This window comes from Ornithodoros turicata, chromosome 2, assembly GCF_037126465.1.
Source record: "Ornithodoros turicata isolate Travis chromosome 2, ASM3712646v1, whole genome shotgun sequence".
Taxonomy (NCBI): Eukaryota; Metazoa; Arthropoda; class Arachnida; order Ixodida; family Argasidae; genus Ornithodoros; species Ornithodoros turicata.
This window is the reverse complement of record NC_088202.1, coordinates 49,870,576-49,892,371: the sequence shown is the minus strand read 5'-3', so window position 1 is coordinate 49,892,371 and position 21,796 is coordinate 49,870,576. Positions and strand designations below refer to the sequence as shown.

General features: G+C 44.0%; 1 protein-coding gene across 1 annotated transcript; it reads right to left on the bottom strand.

The window, feature by feature from the left end:
• Window positions 1-12,578: 12,578 nt before the first annotated feature.
• LOC135383448 (neprilysin-2-like) lies at window positions 12,579-20,215 on the bottom strand. The gene is made up of 2 exons (XM_064612893.1): window positions 20,062-20,215; window positions 12,579-14,987 (listed from the first exon to the last, which is right to left on the bottom strand). The coding sequence occupies exons 1-2, from the start codon at window positions 20,146-20,148 to the stop codon at window positions 12,912-12,914; spliced, it is 2,163 nt and encodes a 720-aa protein (XP_064468963.1). The 5' UTR covers window positions 20,149-20,215; the 3' UTR covers window positions 12,579-12,911.
• Between the last annotated feature and the right edge of the window lie 1,581 nt (window positions 20,216-21,796).

Genomic DNA, 21,796 nt, shown 5'->3' with positions numbered 1-21,796 from the left:
CACTGAACATTCTAAAACGTTATGAGAGGCGACATCAGCTTCGGTGTGTCAAAGGATTGTATGTCCAACAGTAATCCAGCTAACAGTAACAAAAATGTAAAAAAAGACAAATTAACTGCACTAATGTAACGTACCTTCTATATCAGACAGTGAAGCTTGTAACACCCCATCCACAGGAACCAGTGTCCAGACACAAAAGTGCTTGAACTGGGAGATAGCAGCTAATCGGAATGGCGACCTTTGTTTTCCCCCCTGAAAGCACAGGTTGTAACTTTGAGGGCAGATTTAAAAGTGGTGTCAAGATGTCTGCATGCGAGTGCATATGAAAAGTTGAACATAGATGAATACTCAAATTATAACATCACATTGTCATACCTGTTGGTGGAGGTGGACTGCAACTAACGTGTCAGCAATTTCTTCATGACCAGATGCAGGCCAGATCATGCTTCATTTCCGCCTTCAGCGTGCACCTGTGGTAATTCAGAAGTTAGATTATCAATAGTACTATTGTGTTGTTAATCGTGGTTATATCAGAGTAAGCGCAGTAGGACAGCTGCACAATCGATTCATTAAGCTTGCTATTTTTTATATCTGAACCTCGGCTTACCTTTTTTTGCTCTCGTTTTTTGCCTTGATCATCCGTGGCACGTTCAAAATGTTATGCGTCGGGCACCTCAGATTTTCATCAGACGATTTCGTGCCGAGATTCCAAATTGCCTCTGGAGTCGCGCGTAACCTATGATAACATTCGTGGACGAAATCCTTGCAGTGGAAATTAGCAGGCACCACTGTCAGCCAAGAGCTTCGCACTGCTTGGTCTTTTGGCAGCTTATAATAGGTAACACTTGAATGCCCCGATGAATTGTTCTAACAGCGTAGCACCGTCGCATCTTCGACAACTTCGCCGTGGCATATTCACGAATCATATCGCTCCAGCCCATAAAAGACAAGGTCAGAACAAGGAAGTGCACTTTCCAAACGACGCTGTGCCAAAAAAAAACATTCACATGCTTTGTTTCCGGCTTAGCAACAACATAACAGCTGTTTGCTTATGTACGATGCACAGAGGAGGAAACGAAAGAAGCCAAGCAGCCAAGCCAAGAGTCCATGCCAAGCCAAAGACAGATAAACCGAGAGCAGTGACGTCGGTGCGCCCGTGCGCAGGGTTTGCCGACGGTCTGACGGCCGGGCGTGGGAACTAAAAAAACTGTTTTCTAAAAAACTACGAACAGTTGGAGCAAGATATTTCGCACACATATTCAGTGTTCGGTAATGAACACACAGCGCGAGTATCGCTCATTTCTGCGGCACTTCAAAATCGGCATATCTGACCTTTAAGGAAGACCGCTGGAAGAAACATTACACTCCTGAGGTTTGAGAAAAGATAAACAATGGCAGCACCAGTGTTTATCCTAACGCCTCAGTCCTCTCTAATAAGAATTTGTATTTCCTCCTCACCACCTTCTTTGTCCCCTTTCTCTTATGCACATTAGCATAAATATCTCTACCAAGTATTCAATATATCGCACCTCACGAAGGATGGACTCCGTTTAAACTATAACGTTCATAAACCAAAAGGGCTGCCAAGCACACGTACACAGAGAGAAAAAAAGGGGGAACTGGTGTACCGAAGAGGGTAGCAAAGTTTCTTTGCTCCCCTCTTCGGTACACCAGTTCCCCCCCTTTTCTCTCTCTGTATAACGTTCATATATATCTCACCCTGACGGGAGGAATCACGTGTTACGTGACCTTCTGACGCCATCCACTCAAACGTTGCCTGCCTGCGTACTGTTGATGAGGCCCAACAAGGCCGAAACAGCTGTCCAGTACTGGCATGGCGACGTTTGAGTTACAAACATATACTATACGTGCAGCCAAAGAGCTCCGGCTATTTTTTTCCTTATATATAACATACCGTTCTTTACCCATCACCCGTTCTTTAGTAAAATAAAGTATTTAAATGTTTCAGTCTCTTTAAATACTTATCTTAGTAGTACTGTCGATAGTACTGACAGTAGTACTATGATAGTGCTGAAAAACTATCGACATTTTTGCAATAATTGACTATCGTTAGTACTGCTCTTTTGTTTTTCCTTACAATCGACTGCTACAGATTTGGTTCTCACTATCGATGCTTTCGCTCCTGTCTCCGTTTTCGAACTGGCACAGTGACAACGAAAACAGAATCACGTGTGACACAAGTGCTTTCTGTTTATCTAGAATGTATAAATGATGCACTGCAAGCCGCGGAAGAAACTTGCGGTTGGTTTGAGCGGCACGAGAAGCTTAAGGCTACGGTTTCACGGTAGCCATCTTGATGTATTTACGGGCTTCCTACGGCGGGGCGCCACCGTCGCGGTTTTGTGGATGACCCCGTTAGGAAGAAACAGTTACTCGCGGGACAGCTGGGGACTGGACCCTTCGACCTTGGGTCTCCGCTCTACTATGGCATTGTACACGGTGTTTATGCGTGTGTAGAAGGGACGATTGTCTCATAAAAGTCTTGAAACTGTCGTGCAAGATGGCGAGTTGATTTTTGTGCTTTTGCGTTTTGAGTGGCACGGGGGGTAGCTTCCGCGCGCGCAGCGTGTGACGAAGACTGTGCAAAATATAATATATTTGAGATATATAAAATATATATAAATATATATATATATATTGAGATATATAAAAATATATATCTCAAATGCAAAATGGTCAAACAACCGTCATAAAAAATGGACGCAAATACTAAATAATAGCAGTCAGCTGTGAAGAGTCTGTTCACGTGCCGATCGGTAGCAGTTTTATCTCAATACAGCTTACAGAAACAGGATTTCTTGAAATGAATTATGAAATTACCACTTCTGTTGAAACTAGCAGTTCAACTCACAGTGCGCACACAAAATGATAAGAATCAAAGGACTGGCATAACCGAAGTAAAATAGGGAAGTCGGCGATTATACGCTATATGTAACCTGTCCGTATTCCGCATAGTAGCGGCCGTGACAAAGTGCCATCAAAGGTGAAGATAACTTTTTTTTTCTATTTGGCTGCGATTCGTGTTATCGCCTTGTGAGATGACGAGAGGTGTGATCTTTCGCCACGAAATGTCGTCAATTTCACTAGTTTATTTCAGTCGTCTCCATCGCATTATACGGCGCTGATTGCCCACAGTTAGCTGTGAGTCGGTCGTTGTACTTGCTAGTAAACGGAGGATCCGTCTACAGACTTCAGAGTTCAATTCAAGAAATCGCATTTGCATTGCAAGACAGTTATCGTGCGACAACAATTCCTCGTGGCAAAATGGGTGCGACAGCACTCCCTTCCCCTTGCTTACATAATAAACATTTACCGTAGTGCCCCCTGCTTCCATGATCCGGTTCTTCCTTCAGTTCCCCCACATGTAGAAAAAAAAAAAAAAAAACTAGTTGGAAAGAAAAAGGAACGAGACAAAGACGGCGCGTGCTCTGGGGAAGGGGATTGGCTTATATTCTTTTCTCTCTGGGCAATAGTATTCGCGCCTAGCACTGACAATTGTTTTGTAACATCCTGCTTTCCGCCCCTACAGGCTTCGCTGTCATAGAAGTTGTCAGTGGCACTGGGAGACCGAAGTTGATTCGTCATGCGCAGCGAAGGGCGCAATTGTTATGATTCGAGCCTATTGTGATAATTGCAGTTTCATTGTGATAAGTATTATAATAATAACGAATACAGTTCTATATGCCATTTGACAGCAGGGCTGCTTGTCCGTCGCGTAGCGAAAAGATTTAAACGAAGCAGCTGTTGTACGAAATGCCGCAAGCGTTCATTGTACACGCACGCATAGCTTACTAGGGGCAAAAATAGGATGCTACGATTTTTTGTTCTGTCCACAACAGTTGTTTCGGTCCAAAGCCAATATGTTACTCTGTGGAACACAACAACAACAACATAAATGAATGGATGATGAGGATGATGTGGGATGTTTCCCTGCGTTGAGTGCAGGACCCTACCCCATTCCAAAAAGGTTCGCATGAAAGGATGACGAGGGAAGGGAATCCCTACAGTTCGTGAAGGAGGCCGGTGGCCCTCAGAAAGGAAAGAAAAGCGCCAAGTGCACGACACTGATGTCCAGGGTTACTCCATGGGCCGAGAACTTTGCAGATGTTGAATGGCCTCTGATCCACCATTTCAAGTTGACATTTAAAGGCCCGTCGCTCGCGTACGTACTGGCTGCAGTCTTCGAGAATGTGTCGGATTGTGTCCGGGAAATCACAAGTTGTACACAGCGCCGGTGTTGCTGTGGCCCAGCCTATACCGGAGTGCAGGGGTGAATGCGACGCTAAGTCGTAAACGACGCACGAGAGACGTAAAGAGGATAGGGAAACCGCCTGGCATTTCAAATAAAAGCGTTGGGTCAACCGCATACAGAAGCGACCACCGGGTGATGCCATGACACCATTCCTCATGGACCCAAGGCGACGTCAACGCGGACAAGAGGGAGCGCCTATCCCCATTCGAAAGTATGATGGGGACTGCTCAGCGGCGATGGTGAGCCGCAGCAGCTGCCCGATGCGCTACTTCATTGCCTCTTATGCCAATGTGGCTAGGGACCAATTGGAGGGTGAGCCGGTGGCCCCTGTCTTCTAAAACGTTGAGCGTCGTCAGGATGTTCACTACCACCGGAGCCAAGGAGCCACGGATGCCCTTGTTGTCTATGCACTGCAGCGCTGCCCGCGAATCTGTGTACCCCCCCAGAGGCGAGGGTGGTGATCCAAAATAGACTTTAGGAATAGCAGGCTGGCATACAACTCCGCAGAGGTGGCCGAGGTGCGGTGCGATAGGCGGAACCCACGTGAAATTGACTCCTCTGGAATTACAAATGCCGCAGAAGAGCCGCCAGTAGTGGAGGAACCGTCCGTATATACGGCGGTTTGGTTTCCGTATACAGCGTCCATCCACTCTAGAGCAGCTTGCTTGAGGACTGGCGCAGGGGTTTGGCTCTTCGGCCCCTTGATCCCCGGGATGTGAGACGAGATGGATGGTTTCGGCAGTGTCCATGGTGCTACTGAAGAAGCGGTTGGGGCAACAGTGAAGGCAGGTATATGGTCCGTTAGTTCTTGCGCACACTGCGCGATTTTGCTGCGGTTCCGCTTACAAAGCTTCTGTACGAGTGGGTGGCGGCGATGGTGAGCGCGCAATCGCAAATAGTGGCGGAAAATTTCTCTCTTGCGGAGGAAACTTATCTGTGGAAACCTTGTAAGAATGTCAGAAATACAAGCAAAGAGACACTCAAGAGCCAAACTCTGAACAACAGCTTTGTTACGTTCCCCTGTGATTCTCTCTTACAATGAGACATGAGTAACAACAATCGAAGAAATGTCAACGCGTGCGCATTCTCGTTTTTACTCGGTCGTTCGTCCTGTGGCCATGTGTCACGTTGACCCGGTTGCAGCAGCAGAGCAGGGCAGTGGGGCAGACACTCAAGCCCCACGTAGTTGTGCTAGTGTAAGTATATCTCAAAAACAAATGTCGTTGACTAACAACGCAGTGTGGGGTTGGTATGACATTTTAGACGCGAGAACAATACGGAAAAGGGCGGTGTGGTGCATTTCCGTCCTTTCCGTATTGCCCTCGTCTGCCGTAGCTCCATCGTGTCTAAATGCCGTTGATCACACATTTTCCGCGGCACCTTTTTTTTTCTTTTCTTCTTCTCTTGATGGGAAAGTGCAATCAACTTGTATAACTTCAGGAAGGTGCATTGCAGTGTTGCATTTTTGGGATACAATATGCCATGTAAAACATTTGACATGGTTACAGAAATACCATGTTTTTATTTTTATTTTATTAAGTTATTTAGGTAACTAACTACTAACTACCACGTTTTTGTGGCTTCATAAGAAGAACTATTAGCTGGGAGGCCACATCTAGGGTGTCCCAGAAAACGTGTCATTGAATTATAATAAAAAAAAAACTACGCCACCTAGAATCATGCGATCAACAGCATTTGTTCTTATTAGGTTTTTACCACCTCCTAATATGAATGTCATGTACTCCAAGTTTAATTATGTAAATATTTGCGAACTGAACTCGGAAATATGCCAAGTAAAGGTCACTTTTTTACCCCACCAATATGAAGAGCGTGCCGATTTCACTGAAATTCATGATAATTCGCGGTGCTATTCACGAGCTATCCCATCGGAAAAAATAGCCGAATATCATGCTTTTCGGAGCACCGGACCATAGCGCGCGATGACTTTTTGAGCGCAATCGCTCTCAGTGCGACGAATGGAGGGTCCGAAGCCTGCCCACAGAGTGATAGTAGAAAAAGTAACAGTTCCTAAAATTGGGAGAGGGAAAGCATTATCCCAGCGAAAGTCGGACGTGATAAGCCGTGCCTGTTTTATCTCTTTCTGCGATGTCGGGAGGGGGGGGGGGGGCTGGTTTCCAACCTCCTTTCGTCGGACTGACAAAGATTGCGCTGAAAAATTCATCGTGCGCTATTCCTTTGCGACCTCCGTACAGCATGATGTTCGGCTATTGTTTCCGATGGGATAGCTTCTGAATATCCCTGTCAATTATCATTAATTTGGCTAAATTAGACACGCTCTTCACATTGGTGGGGTAGAAAAGTGACCTTTACTAGGCAAATTTCCGACTCAAGCTCACAAAAGTTTACATAATTAAACTTACGTTACACGACATTCACATGAGGAGGTGGCAAAAATCCAGTAAGAACAAATGCCGCATGACTCTAGGTGGTGTAGTTTTTTTACTATAATTCAATGACACATCTTCTGGGACACCCTGTATGTAAGGACGCGTACATGTTCACTCGCAAGAGTCAAGGATGTTGGAGAGAGAAGGAACGTTTTACGGAAGCTTTTCGAGATCATGAAATGCGAAAGAATACAGAAGGCTTTGGACAATTTTTAATTGCAGGAATTTTATTTTTTTTCAATTGAATTTCGAATATTGCCAAGCGAACCTGACTTTTTTTTTTTTAAGAAATATGATGTCCTCCACGGATAACCGCAGACCCAACAAAGACTATGCACAGTATCGCAACAGAAATAGTCGAAAAAAATTTGTAAAAATCACGCTGTAGCCCCGCCTGCTTGATTTTCGGAGAGAAACTACGCGAAACCTAAGTCTAGACGAGAAAGTGTCCGCGTCTTCATTTGTTTTGGCCTTTGCGATAAAGACTGCGGTTTTCTTTGTGATAAGACGGTTGTCACCAGGATCAAAGTCAACGCGTCGCAAAGGCAGGTAAAACAAAAGGCGAGAACACTTCCCTCTCTCCCCTCAAATACCGTGGGCTTTTCTTTGTGACAATCAAGCAGGCGGGGCTAAAGCCGAATTTGTACAAATTTTTTGAGGGGCCTGTGGTTATCCGCTGGGGGACTTCATATTTCCGTAAAAAAGTTGTCCAAAGTATTCCTCAATGGTGGCAAAATTCTCCAGAAGGTAATTGCCGGAAGTCTGACAATCCTCCGGCGAGTACGTAGCCAGTTAGAATTTTTTATCACCTTAGGTGAAACACCCTGCATAAGATAATAAAGGAATGACGGTGCAAATGAGTACTATATTCTTAGCTCGGCTTTTGCTTACGTGTGCTGATGCTGAGGAATCCAATCATTTTTTACTCGTAGCAAGCATGCACAATTGGTTTCCCTATATCAACGGAAACGACTTCCACAACGAACGTTACCTAATCTGAGCTGTTTTCTCTCTTCGTATGGGTATGCATGCGTTCTTTTAGGCTTACAGTACCCAAAGGCAATCATCCTGCAAACGACACAAAGAGGAATTCCCCACGATCAGAGGGGTAGCGAGGCAAGTTTGCGGCCAGGGCAGGGTAAATCTGAAGCGCCCCCCTACCCCCCTTCTCCAACTGCCGTCAGGAGCCCTGTAAACAAAGAAAGGAAAACGCTTATTTGCACTGTTGAGATCGTAAATTCAAATTTTCTTCGTTCCCGCGTTATCCTGTCCAACCAAACTGCCAGGGCCTGCCGTTCGGCGCCCCCGAGGGCGCCTGAGGCGGCTACCCCTCTCGCACACCCGTCGCTACGGCTCTACCCACCATCCCCAACCTGAGTACTACTCTACGTTACATTCACAAACAATACACAGGGACAAAAAGACGCATCTTGTCGCGTTTTCCAATACACAAGGTCAACCAGGGACCTGAAGGAAACTTCAGATTGTGTTTTCTGGGGTTCGACCACCGGTAGAATTTGCGCTGTTCTTATCATGCTTTGCTAATGTGTATGAGAATGAGATGAAAATAGACGAAAATTTAGCCTATAGTTCGAGTCCTGGTCTGTACGAAACTGATTACTGATTCTTGTACAAAATTGATTACCTATTCTATGCACAGCCCGGTTATGCTAAAGAGGACAGTCCTATTTGCTTTTCGTATTAGAAACCGATTTGACTGACCAGTAAAACAGAAATGAAGCAAGCGCCTTCTCAGGTACACGTAAATTTTGCAACTTCGCCATTCATCTTTAATAATGAAATGTTATCTCCCTGAAACTTATTATGACAACCATCTAAGTGGCTAGACCCAGGAACATTATCGGGTTGGTTGCATCTAGATAAACTATGCGCGGATTAACTTAGAGGGTGCGGACATCGAATAGAGACATTTTACGAACAAGATACAAACACAAGTTAGGAATAAGAACAATTATATTGTGATTCTGAGATGGGCGAGCAACACGCCCTGATTACCACTCCAAAATATAAGCCGGAAAAATGTATGCGGTAGGCAACTTTGTTAGTGTGAACATTTGCCGTAATCTGCTGTTACGTACTTAATTCACCTTAATTCCAGTAAATATGCTGAGAATATTGACAAGCTAATCTAACCTTCCTTCATCGAAACCAAAAGTGCACGGCAGATTTTGTGGAGAGCAAAAGGCACAAAGCGCATTGTTTGCTCTGTGGATTGAGCACTTGAGTTGAGAACTTTCAGTTCGCGAGTTTAAGTGCTTTTGCATCTGCCATTCGCATTTTGGCTAAAAAATAATAATAATAACACGAGGAAGATAAATACGGTTGAAACGGAAAAAAGTTCGCAGACGGTCGGTTACAGTGACTGACGGCAAGTTCCCGAGTTCAATTCAATGAAACCAATACACTACATTAAAAAAAAAAAGAACGAAGAAAATGAACGGCATAATTCACACAAAGTTCATAATAGAAAATGAAAAAAAAGAAGAAGAAGCCAACTATGAGTGCAGAAACAGCTGTTGCAGAAAACGTCTTCTTTCGGTATTTGCCTGCGACATCTCTCAGGGAAGGCTGGGACTTACAAACCATGGTTACCAACTTACGCGGTAAATTTCGCTTGCCACAGCCCATCGGTTTCGGTTTCGCTGGGCGGTGAGTGGGTAGCTTTTTGGCATTCGGCCTCCCGTTGATACACTCCGATTACGATGAAAATTTCAGGATTTGTTCTGTGCATAATTGTCTCTCTTCAGTGCGGATTTCGCTTTCCAACAAGCGCTAGAACAATCCGAAATGATAAGTTGAAAAATCTAATTTGTCAGGTTTTCTTAGGAGTGTTTATAAATTACCTACGTCAAATATCAATAATACGGGGCTGTGGCACGCTTTGTGTATCCCAGGACACAACGCTGCAAAACACTACATAGCGCTATTTTCTTTTTTCTTCGCGTAAAACCTTGGCAAAGATGAGCAAAAAATGAGAATATGGTCATGTTCCTGGCTATATAGTAGAACAGCTGAGCGATGTATAAACAAAAGGACGCTGTACCACATTTGCATAGAAAAATGCTTTCCTAGGATATCAATACTTCCAACGTCAGACAAATAGGAGCGACGCAATCTCTTGGCAAACATGGCAGTTTTCACAAGAGGAGCGGGACCGAAGCCTTAATTGCGCAAGCGGTATATGTAGAGGCCAAACAGGTACGAAACAGGTCAATTAAGAATCAACAACCGAACTATATGCAGAATGGGAGGGGTGTGAAGCTAAAGTTAGTTTATTACGTTTGGCAGTTGACTGGAGCTTCAGCGGTGTATACATAGATGGTGTGGTTAGTTGGTTGGTAAAGAAAGAAAGATATCGGGATGTTGGCCCAACTAGATGGCGTGCTTTGCATTGTTTTTCATAGGTGTTCTGAAGCGATGCGCGTCTGCCTGTCAGAGCACTGGAGATGACATCCAACGCACATGCAGGTGTTTCACCACCATGATTCTCGATTAGTGTGCGTCAAGTGAGGCGCAGCAGAAGCGCAGAAACGTCACCTCAGCAGCTCCATACTAATCGCGGAGGTCGGGGCAGTTGCATGTGGTAGCGAACCTGTTGGAACGCAAGCACATGCGGTAATACATGTCCAAGATCACCATCCATGGAACTGTGAGGTGACGTTTTTACGCTTACTGTCTGCTCCCACTGACGCTTACTAAACGGGATGCGGGGCACGGTGAGAGGAAGAATAGCGGGGATTGCTTCACACTTGCCGCATGTGTAACGTATTAGGCCTTAAAATAGGTGTCAAGAAACAGTCCCATTTTTTACATTTAGTAAGAGTGATGTAGTATGTGTAAAGCTTTTACACCTAAATAAGCATCATGGTAACTTCCGTTAATATTTTACGCATAAAATAAGGGTAACAAATTGAACTGTTTCTTGACACTTAGTAGCCGACTTATTTCTGAGGGTGCAGTAATGTCATCTTGGAGGAGAGAATAATCATTTGTACAGGAGATCTCACAGTAAACTTTCAGATCATCTGCATATTGGAGAAGGTGAAAGTGCTTAATACAGGCGGATAGGTCATTCACAAAAATGTAAAACAACAAAGGACCGAGGTTTGAGCCCTGCGGCACTCCTCACAAAGATATGTATGGATTAGAATAGTAACCGCCTATACGCACATAGTTTAGTCTCATACAGAGGTAAGACGCAAACCATGAGCAAACTGCATCAGATATGCCGTAATGTGACATTTTACTCAGGAGCAGCGTGTGAACAATTGAGTCAAAGGCCTTCGAAAAGTCGAAATTGACAATAATGCTCTTCCTGAATTATCTTTTGTGGCGAAGCTTTGTCTGTCACATTTGTCGTATATGGTGAAGACTGTCTGTGGAAACAGGTCATGTGTGCAGTAACTGCTCTGTCATTTGATACACAGGTGACATGATCCTAAAGCCATGTAAGTGATTTAGAAAATATTGAGTTACAACACAAACCACTCCAGAAAAAAAATAACGTTGAGCCAGTTCTTGCACCAAAAGCCTAGTAATGCATGCATACAATCTTCAAATCACACCACAAGTGCATCTGTAATGCCATGTAAAGTACACAGTTTTAAATATCTGCTAAATACATCATGAACATGTATTACGACACGTACCACTATAGCTTACTCGATGAGCCAACAGTTCTGCATAGAGAGGTCTCGGCGTCGTTTCTACGCGGGAAAGACAAACGATGGTGTGTCAGCACCATTGCTCCTTAATTTTTGTTGCAATGACTTCGAGTTCGCTATAACAAGGAAAATTCGCATTGCTTAAAAACTCGCTTATCTCGCCATACCTGTCCCATGGACAGAGGGAGAATGCCAACACTCCACGCATGTGCCGGGGAGTATTTGCGCCTTGTAGTGACTGATGTCTGTGAGCCTTCGGAATCACTTACATGAGCACTTCCACCAACCGTCACTAATTAACAACCGCCTAAATCCTCACTTGTGGCATCCATTTTCGTCTTGCATCGTTTCATTATAGATTGTAATCTCAAATGAAAGATAAGGGTACACTAAAATGCTCACAGTACGGTGACAGTTAAATGTGTAGTCAAGCGAACCGATACCACTGGGAAGTACAACTAGGCTACACATCGTGAACTATTCGTATCACTGTTCGACCACCATTGTTATGACCGCCTCGACAGTGCTTCGCTATCCGCACGCTCGTGGAGGGTCCCTGCCGCAGTGCGGTTAGCCCAGCCACTGCTTAGACATCGCAATGCCGTGTTCGCGCTAATAACGATGCACTTAACGTCGTTAGAACTTACCATGAAGAGATAAACCACGTGACGCCACAGGTCTACCACGAGCCACAACCGGGAGAACTGTTTGAAAGAGTACGTTTTTGGCGTGATTGGTCCGCTATGCTCAGGTGACAAACAAGAGACACAGACGCGAAAGAATAGAAGTTAGGCATCACGGAACAGAAGCCACCGAGGAGAAATTCGGAGGTTTACCTCAAACACGTGGCTCTGGTGTCAGTTGCGACTGTCGTGACGTGACATTCCCTATCTCACCGTTTCGAACGGTAGTATCTGAAAAGTTCATTGACTGCTGATACAGAAGGTAGATACAGCCTAAGAGTGTATCCGATAAACCGCTGCCAATTGTCAAGTCGTACGAACAAGACAAAATGAACTACAGAAAACTCGTATGATACTCAGATTGAGCTTGCATGTTTATTCAGCACATACACGTGATGTGTCACGAACCGTTGGTCGAAGCGTATTTGACACGTTTCCAAAGCAGAGCACAGACAAAAATATTACGTAGACGGTTTGTCATAAACTGGACAATTACCTATCAAAATATTAATCATTAACTATCCGAGCCAGTCCGACACAAAACGTGCAAGGGATTTAGTTTGTTTTATTTTATCAGGCTGCCTAAACAGCTAATGTACGCTGCACGGGCGTTCCCGTTCGAAGGAAACAAATTTCAAACCCTGGTTTGGCTATCTATCCACAATTCTTAAGAATTTCAAACGTTCCTGCAACACATGTTGAGTCGGAACTAAATATGCTTTTAACTTGCACATAAATACATATACGTATACCATCGAAGATAATTTCACATAAAATTTGGTTACACTGGCACTTTGTTCGTTCTTGCGGTCCCGCTGAGTCCCGAACGAACGTCTAACGTCAAACAGAACGCAGCGCAGCACTAATAAAAAAAACTACACGACTCACAAGGATTCATATGCGAACCACAGCTGCAATTAAATGTTTTAGCAAACGGGGTAAACTTTCGAAGAACGTCATTGCATATACTAGCGCGCTTCTGTGATGGCGAACTATGGCACAAGTACAAGCAGAACGTGATGAAGAATACTCGATCGCCAGAGAACCCTTCCGCAAACTCTAGGCGGAATCCAGTCTGTGACTTAAGCTGATGTTTTAAGAAACCTCGGTACTCTTCATAGGCGATTTCCAGAGCAGGTATGAAAGGGAACAAGCTCGCGGTCTCTGAGCCTATGCAAGACACCTTCGAGTTGTATGTACTCCTCGTAGCTTCGGACCACCATGATCCCAATTGATGGTTCGTATTAGCCACGAGGCCTTGCTCGTCGAATGCTTTTGCGATTTGAGCAGCGACATGCACTCCGAATCCGCCGTAGGCCATTCCCATCGTTCCGTCCTTGTAGTACAGTGGAGCTGACAAAGCAGCCGGAGAGATATCCACCATGTTGGTATGATACAGGTAGGACAGATGCAACACGCGTGCTGATATCCCGTGCCGGGAGTGATCGTTATAAGGTATGCTTTCCATGAGCGTCTTTATTGCACTTCGGGATTTTTCCCAAGCCTTGAGGTACGGTCCCTGGAAGTCCGAGAAGTTGTCGTAAGCGCGTGCATTCCTACCCAGCAGATCAGCAGTCGGCCATAAGTTAAACGTGATGTTATTCAACTTTTGCTTTGCGTAACGGGCACTATCGCGATCGATCCAATGCGATTTATCGAACATTGACTTTGCCCGAAGCACTATATTTGACAGCAGGCTGTCGACCTTTCTCTTCTCTTCGGGAGGGAATCTTAGGTCAATGTACTTGGCGAATAGGACCGACTCGAATATGTCTTCAACGTCGATTAGGCAAAGCGTCGGTATGTAATCTTTGACGGTGTCGTGGCTCCCCAGCGCCAACTGGAGTATGTCAGGATTACCGAGCCACGCATATATCTTCATTGCCCAGAAACCTATGAGCTCTATCACGTCACGTGACCTGAGAACGGATAGAACAGTGTTGAGACTCCTTGGAAAATGTATGTTGCTAAAAATTAGTTCGTCTTCATTATCGAAGTACTGGTAAGGGTAGTAGTGCTTGTTGAGTAGGCTCAACCAAAGATCGCGAGAAATGTTCGGTGTGAAAATCTCGATGTCGCGAAATCGGACGACCCCCTCGTTGACTGGTTTCTTGTGCATTTCAGATACCATTTCGAGTGCGACTCTTTCGGTTGTGGTCAACCTTTCAAGCATTTCCTCCGACAAGGTGGCGTTGATCAATTTCAGGAACTTGTTCAGGTAGTCCTTGTACTCCGTAAATACGTACATTTTACGAAAATAGGTGATGTAGGTGACTTGATCTATATGCGTCATGAGCAGATGTTTGGGATTGCCTGCGCTTACTGGTAATAAATCGAGCTCGAACCAAAAAGCGAGATTATAGTTTACTGAGAGGTCTATTAAGACATCCAAAGGATGGACATTTTCAGTTTCGTAGGTACCACGTTCTTCTGATGAAAATATAGGTATGCGCCTGCCAGCGAAGAATCTTTTCAGGGTTTCGATGTCGTTATTCATTATCATCGCTTGAGCTAAGCAGCTCTGTAACGCAGTTGCAGCTTTTCTCAGACCACTAGTTGTTCTCTGGTTACGAGTTTGGAGCATGCGGATCAGCCTGTTGTAATACCGAAAGGTCATGTTGGTTTGCGTATCCCAGCTTAGCCCAATGAAATGGCTATCTGGCTGGAGAGCAGAACACACAAACTGTTCAAAGTCGTTGCAGGGGTCGAGGTGCTTAAAGAGCCGGTTGAGAATGGCAGAATGCTCTTCACAGTCAGTTGTTCTGCAGACATGGCACTGAACGAGCTCGTCGCTATGGCCCATCATCACCACAGGTCTTAGGATGGCGAGGCACACAAGCATAACAAACATGATAATTACGACACCCAAGGCCATGAACTGGTACCGCAGCCATTGTTTGTGCTCCGTAACACGAGAAGATGCACGGCCGTCGGTTATCTGAAAGACAACAGGGAAAATGCTGGCGTAAGCAAAGATTATTAACGGATTAACGTAGACCAGACTTCAGTGCAGGATTGCAACCTTTCATCATGTAAAATGCGGCCTAAGTGAGTCAGACCAAAGAGAGAGAGGGAGAGAAGGATTAGAGAATTGGACGAGAGAAACAGATAATTGGGAGAGACAACAGGAGATGATGAGATCACTGACACATTCAGCGTGCACCAAGGCGTACTGTTCGTGTTAGAACAAACATATTCAACAAGTCTTGTAATCGGGGAAGTACTACTACTACCACCACAGCGATTCATATATCACAGGGCAACAGAGTTGGACCCGTTTCAAACTCCTTCGGGGGGCTCAGGGAATGAAACTCTCCTATGGAATGTTTGTGTTCCGTGTCTGCCATCCCCTTCTCCTCCCATATGCGCTCTGTCTCGACTCCTCATACGGAGTTACCGTGGCGAGCGACGTAAGGCGCTCACGCCAAGTCCCGCTAGTGGGATGGTTGGCGGACATCGAAGACGATGCGCGAGAGCATGGCCTCAGTGTTCATTGCTTCTGGCTGATTCGTCTGGAAGCACAGCTTCCAACATGAACTGTCTGGTTTCTATTTCCTTTTATTAAACTATTGCTACACCACGCATACCGGCTATCTCACATGGTACAGCAGGACCATCGCAACAAGCGAATATGTTACAGGTGAGCTATGAGAGCATTCTTTTGGTCAACGCAATGAGAAGCATTGTTTGACAAATATGTTGTGCCGCTGAGACTTTCTTAAACACCTAACGTGAAAGCTGTACTGGTACCAGACCAAACTTTTTACATGGCAGAGGTTTACGAAACACCTGGACGCGTCGTAAATGGTTTGCGATATCCGGAGGTAAGTAACGTTCTACCGGGGTATATATTTCTGAGGATGCCAATTTACTCGTATCTCCACGGACTACATCTTTTGCAATGCGGCTGAAATTATGTGGCAATTACCCTGAATGTAACCTGATCGTCCATATAAATTGTTACCGCGACAGTAATTTAATTTTGCGCTACTAATGTCACTTGTAACATATTCATTCCGTCACAGTCTCAGAAAGCAACCACGAGATCACCAGTACGATTCCGATGACCGGTTACTGATGCTGCGGATTACGCAATTGCAATTAGCTATGAAAATTAGCCGCCATCAGGTGCATTGGCAGTAACTGGTAGCCACAGGCAACCTGTGTTGGAAACCGCTAGCAGTTATTGACTTAGGCAGACGACATTCTGACACTCCGACACCTCCCCGTGGCGAAGGAGTTACAGGTGACATTAAGCGTGCTTTCTGGATCGAGGTGCCGTTGGTGTCATGCATGTGCGGAAGTGCATGCGCGGTCCGCCCGCGGCAATTCGTTCTACTTCCGGAGGAGGTGTCAATTGGTGGTGTTTGGGATTTGCAGCAAGGCCTGCTACCAAAGATCTATAACACTGCGGACTAAGGTTTGTTTCTCGAGAATCCTACCGAATTATTGTCATTGCAATACAAGTGTATCATACAGTATTCTCCTAAAATATTGTTTTCCCCATATGTGAAGCTCAAGTATCGTATAATTACTGTAAACGTATTTTTATTCCCGAGTATTTAATTTCGCGATTCCAGGTGTGCTTTCTTCCGCAGGATCAATGTCAAGCTGCGTTCGCGAGTAAAATTTTTCGCGATTTTTTAGCGATCGCGAAATTCGCGAAAATTAATACATCAGGAATAAAAATACGTTTACAGTAATTTATAGTTTTAAGGACTATGGTGTCACGTGGTGGGGTCCAATCTAGGAACGCGCCTGGCAACATTGCTGCTGGAGGATCGATTTCCATCTCCTCACCAGAGCTGCTGGCAGACCCACAACGTTCGGTGAAGAGCAGAGACGCCGGCGTGGTTGTTAGAAGACAGACGCCAAAGCTCCCGTTGATGTCACCCACCCTTGGAGAATTCGAATCTATGGGGTTTTGAGTCTTTCGAAAAATTCGTAGAAGCACGTTAAGTTCACCGACGGTATTTATATTTTGCATATAGAATCTGTGAGCGAGGTTGATTTTTAACACGAAATGAAATAAATATCCTGTTTAGTCCATATATGCACTTGAACGGGCCTTTGCGTACACGTTGTCAACGATGTTTAAATTCGCCGTACGCGACGCCAGCCTTGGCGCGACATGCAACGGAACAACGGAAGAGTACAAATGCGATAAACTGCGAATTCTGGCTTGATTGCAGGTCCACGAAACTTAGCACGTTGGCTGGTAATAACGCCGCTGCCCTATGTTGGGCCTCCATCAATATCCTTCGGTTTACTGTGAACACCATGCTGCTAATAACAACAACGCCCACGGAATATCTGAACACCTGAACAAGGCAATCAGGACAACTGCCTCAAAGGAAAGGGGATTTATCCTCCCATTGTCATAGTCAAGTCTCACACGTCTCGCTGTCACTATGCGATAACTATAAAAAGGAAAGACGCAATGGATACGCGCAGGTGGCAAATGCTTTTTCATTTTTTTTTCTTTTTTGTGACCTAAAGGAATACCTTACGCGTGATTCATGCGCAATACAGCCCTCGTTGGTTGCTTTTGAGCTTGTTTTTTATACGTTCGATTCGGTTACAAATACCCCGTCTCCTCAGAATATTTGCCGTCCCGGGAAGTCACAACCGCGGAAATGACCTCAGGCAATCGAGAACTTGTTCTCCTAGTAAAGGTCCGCCTGTAAATGTCTGGTTGTGACTATGCGAGGGTAACTTCAAGGAATCTTACCGAGAAATGCATTGGCATGTTCCCGGGGTCACAAAGCAATCCATTTTATGGAGTTCTGTTCTTTTTGCTGGATGGCCGTCTTTCCTCTGACCCTTTATTCTACCTTCATTTCCCATTAAGAGCGAATTAAGCCTACGTCTAATTTCACAACCTAAATCTTTGCATTTAATTCTGATTCTAGTATATTGAATGTATCTTAAATACTTTTTGAAGTATTTACTACTTTACTGTAAATACACAAATTTTGTGAGTACTTAGATTGTATTTTAATTACTTTACGATCGCAGTATTTAGTACCTTATTTCGAATACGTTTTTCGAGTATCTTCTACATGTCTGCTTTGAAAGCTGCTGCTGATCCAACCGCAGCATGCACCTACTGGCCAATCGAAATGAACGTAGAATCCGTCTGTCTATCATGTTCCGATCATGCACTACCGTACTACAGCATCATGCACACCGTAACACCAAAACATTGCAGCAGTCGACACCAAGAAGGCATTCTACGCCCATAGTTATGTGTCAGTACGTCAACTCAGTTTTTCACATTGGGAATTTGCGCCATCCCCCGCGTTAACATTTCGTTCAAGCGTTTGCTATATTCTGATTAGAAGCGATCGGAGATATTACCTGCGTGGAAAGTACTAGCATTGTTTGCTTTATCTACTGCAGAGAGCCCACTGTGTAGTACTCTGTTTTCATTCTACGAAGGGTTGCCGACTCAATCGGCTGACTCGAGGCCATTTACAGATCCTACGCTACAGTTCCTTGACCTATATGGTGGGAAGGCGATTGCTACTGTTCCACTGCTGTAGGAGTGCCTTGTTTTATTTTTTTTTTCTAGACTGTGTTAGCGCCGCGGGGCAACTGTGGCTATGAGCGTGTACAGATGTGGGCAGATGGAGAGAGGACAGCAGGAAGGAGTGAGGGACGGGGGTGGGTCAGTATGCGTCCTGGGCCGACATCAGGGGGAACTACGCCGACATTCGTCTGTAGGATAGCTAGCGTAGAAAAGAAAGCTATCTAGCTCGGTATCTCATAGGTTGCATTTCTGTAACATATGCTACATACGCTGTGATAGGTTAGGTGACTATGATTTCTGCAACAGCGATGAGACATGACGTCCCACATATTCAGTTGCTGACATTGACTTAAATATAGGGCTCCGAAGGGGACACTTCGTTAAATGTCAAGCGCTATGTCCAATTGCCAGCTAGAACTGTAAGCAAGAGCGATAACATTCGCCAAAAGCATGAAGCGAACGATGAGACATGACGGGGAGATACGTTTTAGGAGGATGAGGCTGCCGAATTTCTAAAGTGTCGCATACCCCAGCTCCTCCAAGCAAAAGTCTTATTACCTCATCTGAGCGGCAGAAGCATTTCAGTAAGTAACAACAAATTGCGCATTATCGACAGCAGCAACACCAGTACGACAGGGGTGTACATTCGCTGCACAGGAACGAAACAGGATACTTTTGACGCCGAAAGAGTGCTGCCTGTAATGACCATAGCGAGAATAGTCCCGTAACTATCCTTCACCCGTATAGGGTTCAGAAATATGGAAGTCAGAGAACCGGGTTGGTAGATACCGTGCAACGTGTCTGAAGATGACATTCGATTTACCCAATGCATTGCTACGCTGTAGGATCGCTATGGATAAAATGTCAACACTTATATCGCACGCCAGCCTTGTCACTGTAATTATACTGGCTTACGAAGGCTGTGGGTACCTAGACTTCAGTACAGTACAGTCAGTTAGTGCAGCATCAAGGAAACTGATAACGCTACGCAAATTGGCGAAGGCGAGGACCCGCGATTTATCCAGCATCCCGTACACCCCCAAATGTTTAGTGAGACCCCCTAACTTTTTTACCTATGCTACCTCTACAGGGGGGCTCCTTGCTGCCTCGGCTTCAGACACATACCGCTAATGATACGTTAAGCTGTAATGACGTAACTCTAATAACAACCGATTCTCCGATTTTTCGCAACACCCTCTCGTGGATGGGATTCTGGATACACCACTGGCGAGGACACAGGGAAGTGCAGTCAACTAATACCGAGACGCTCTGTCATTCAATTTCTCCCGCTTGCTTTGTTTTGCATAGTCTTACGGCAGTCTCATAGTTAAGACTTGCCATTTTTCTCGCGTTATGAATTTGACCTGTACGACAAGAATCATCGCTATTAAAATGCCTGAAATCATCCGTATGTTTTTGTGATAACAGCCAGCCTCGATGTGCAAGCTCTATAGTCACAAACGTGAAATACAAAACTCACAAAGTCTCTGAGGTTCGCTCTCGCTGCAGACAGCAAGGACGTGGATTCCTGGCTCTGGGGCGGCGAAAGCATGGAGTCTGGAACCATGGTTCGGGCAGGTATACAGGTTTCTGAGCGGGGATTAACGCCCTGTTCTCGAACACTACCATGCGAGTATGACCTTTGCTGCTCTCTTCTTCCTCGACAACGGACGACCGTGGTATTATTTTTCTCCTCTTCTAAGCCGTGCTATTAAAAATTGGAAATACATTGCCACTTCAATGTCATTTGTATGTATCACAGTTCATAGAAACACAAGTTCAGCAGAATGCATTGACGCACATATAAAGGAACCAGCTTCGGAGGGAGACGATACGCTTGAGAAACGAGTTGCGTCGCGTATATATATATATATTACTGCTCATACTGATATTATAATTAGTACTGGGCCCGCTTAGCTAATTATATATATATATATATATATATATATATATATAGGTTTTGTCTCAGTTATCTGGAATTCGTTATCCATATCCGGACAGCGAGTACTGGGACCCAACTTCCAAGGCCTAGGTCATTCTGATTCGCTTATCTGGATATGTGTCAATGTGCTCTGTCCCTGACATGTGCTGTGTTCGCATTGTTCCGGAAAAGGTGGCATCTCACCGGGGCATTCTGTACTATTTGGCTCCCTTTCTCCAGAGGTCACTTCCTTTTGGTGGGTGCGGGCACACGGTAGTAGACCATAAGCGGCAGAGGAGCCCCGCATCCACCGGACGCAACAAATCCGCATGTGAACTTCAATGTCCAGGTCGTTCAAAAGCATCGCCTGTCTTCTTGCCTATGCCAAAGACATTTGGCTGTGACCAAAATTCTGTCAGACGCATCGCATGCCTACTAATTCCAACAGACCATTTTGCAAGAATTTTTGAAGTAGCGATCTTTTCCTTGTTTCCCTCTCTGGGGCTATAAAGAGGTCTCCCAAATTGTTCAGGTTTCTCAGGAAGTTTGCTTGCTTCGGTTATCCGGAAATTCTTTATCCGGACAAAAAGGGACGACTTCTGACGTGTCCGAAAAATCGAGACATGACTGTATTATTATTATTATTATTATTATTATTATTATTATTATTATTATTATTATTATTATTATTATTATTATTATTATTATTATTATTATTATTATTATTATTATTATTATTATTATTATTATTATTATTATTATTATTATTATTATTATTATTATTATTATTATTATTATTATTATTATTATTATTATTATTATTATTATTATTATTATTATTATTATTATTATTATTATTATTATTATTATTATTATTATTATTATTATTATTATTATTATTATTATTATTATTATTATTATTATTATTATTATTATTATTATTATTATTATTATTATTATTATTATTATTATTATTATTATTATTATTATTATTATTATTATTATTATTATTATTATTATTATTATTATTATTATTATTATTATTATTATTATTATTATTATTATTATTATTATTATTATTATTATTATTATTATTATTATTATTATTATTATTATTATTATTATCATCATCAGTGCATTCATCAGTGCCGACATCAGTGCATTCGTCGCACAGAAAACTGACTCCTCGTCTATCAAGTGCACAAAGTTAAAATCACGTTTCGAAACCTACGCCTCGTTCCACATCTCAACTGACGACGCTGCTTTCGACCTCCTTCACGATCCTGCGGTGTGG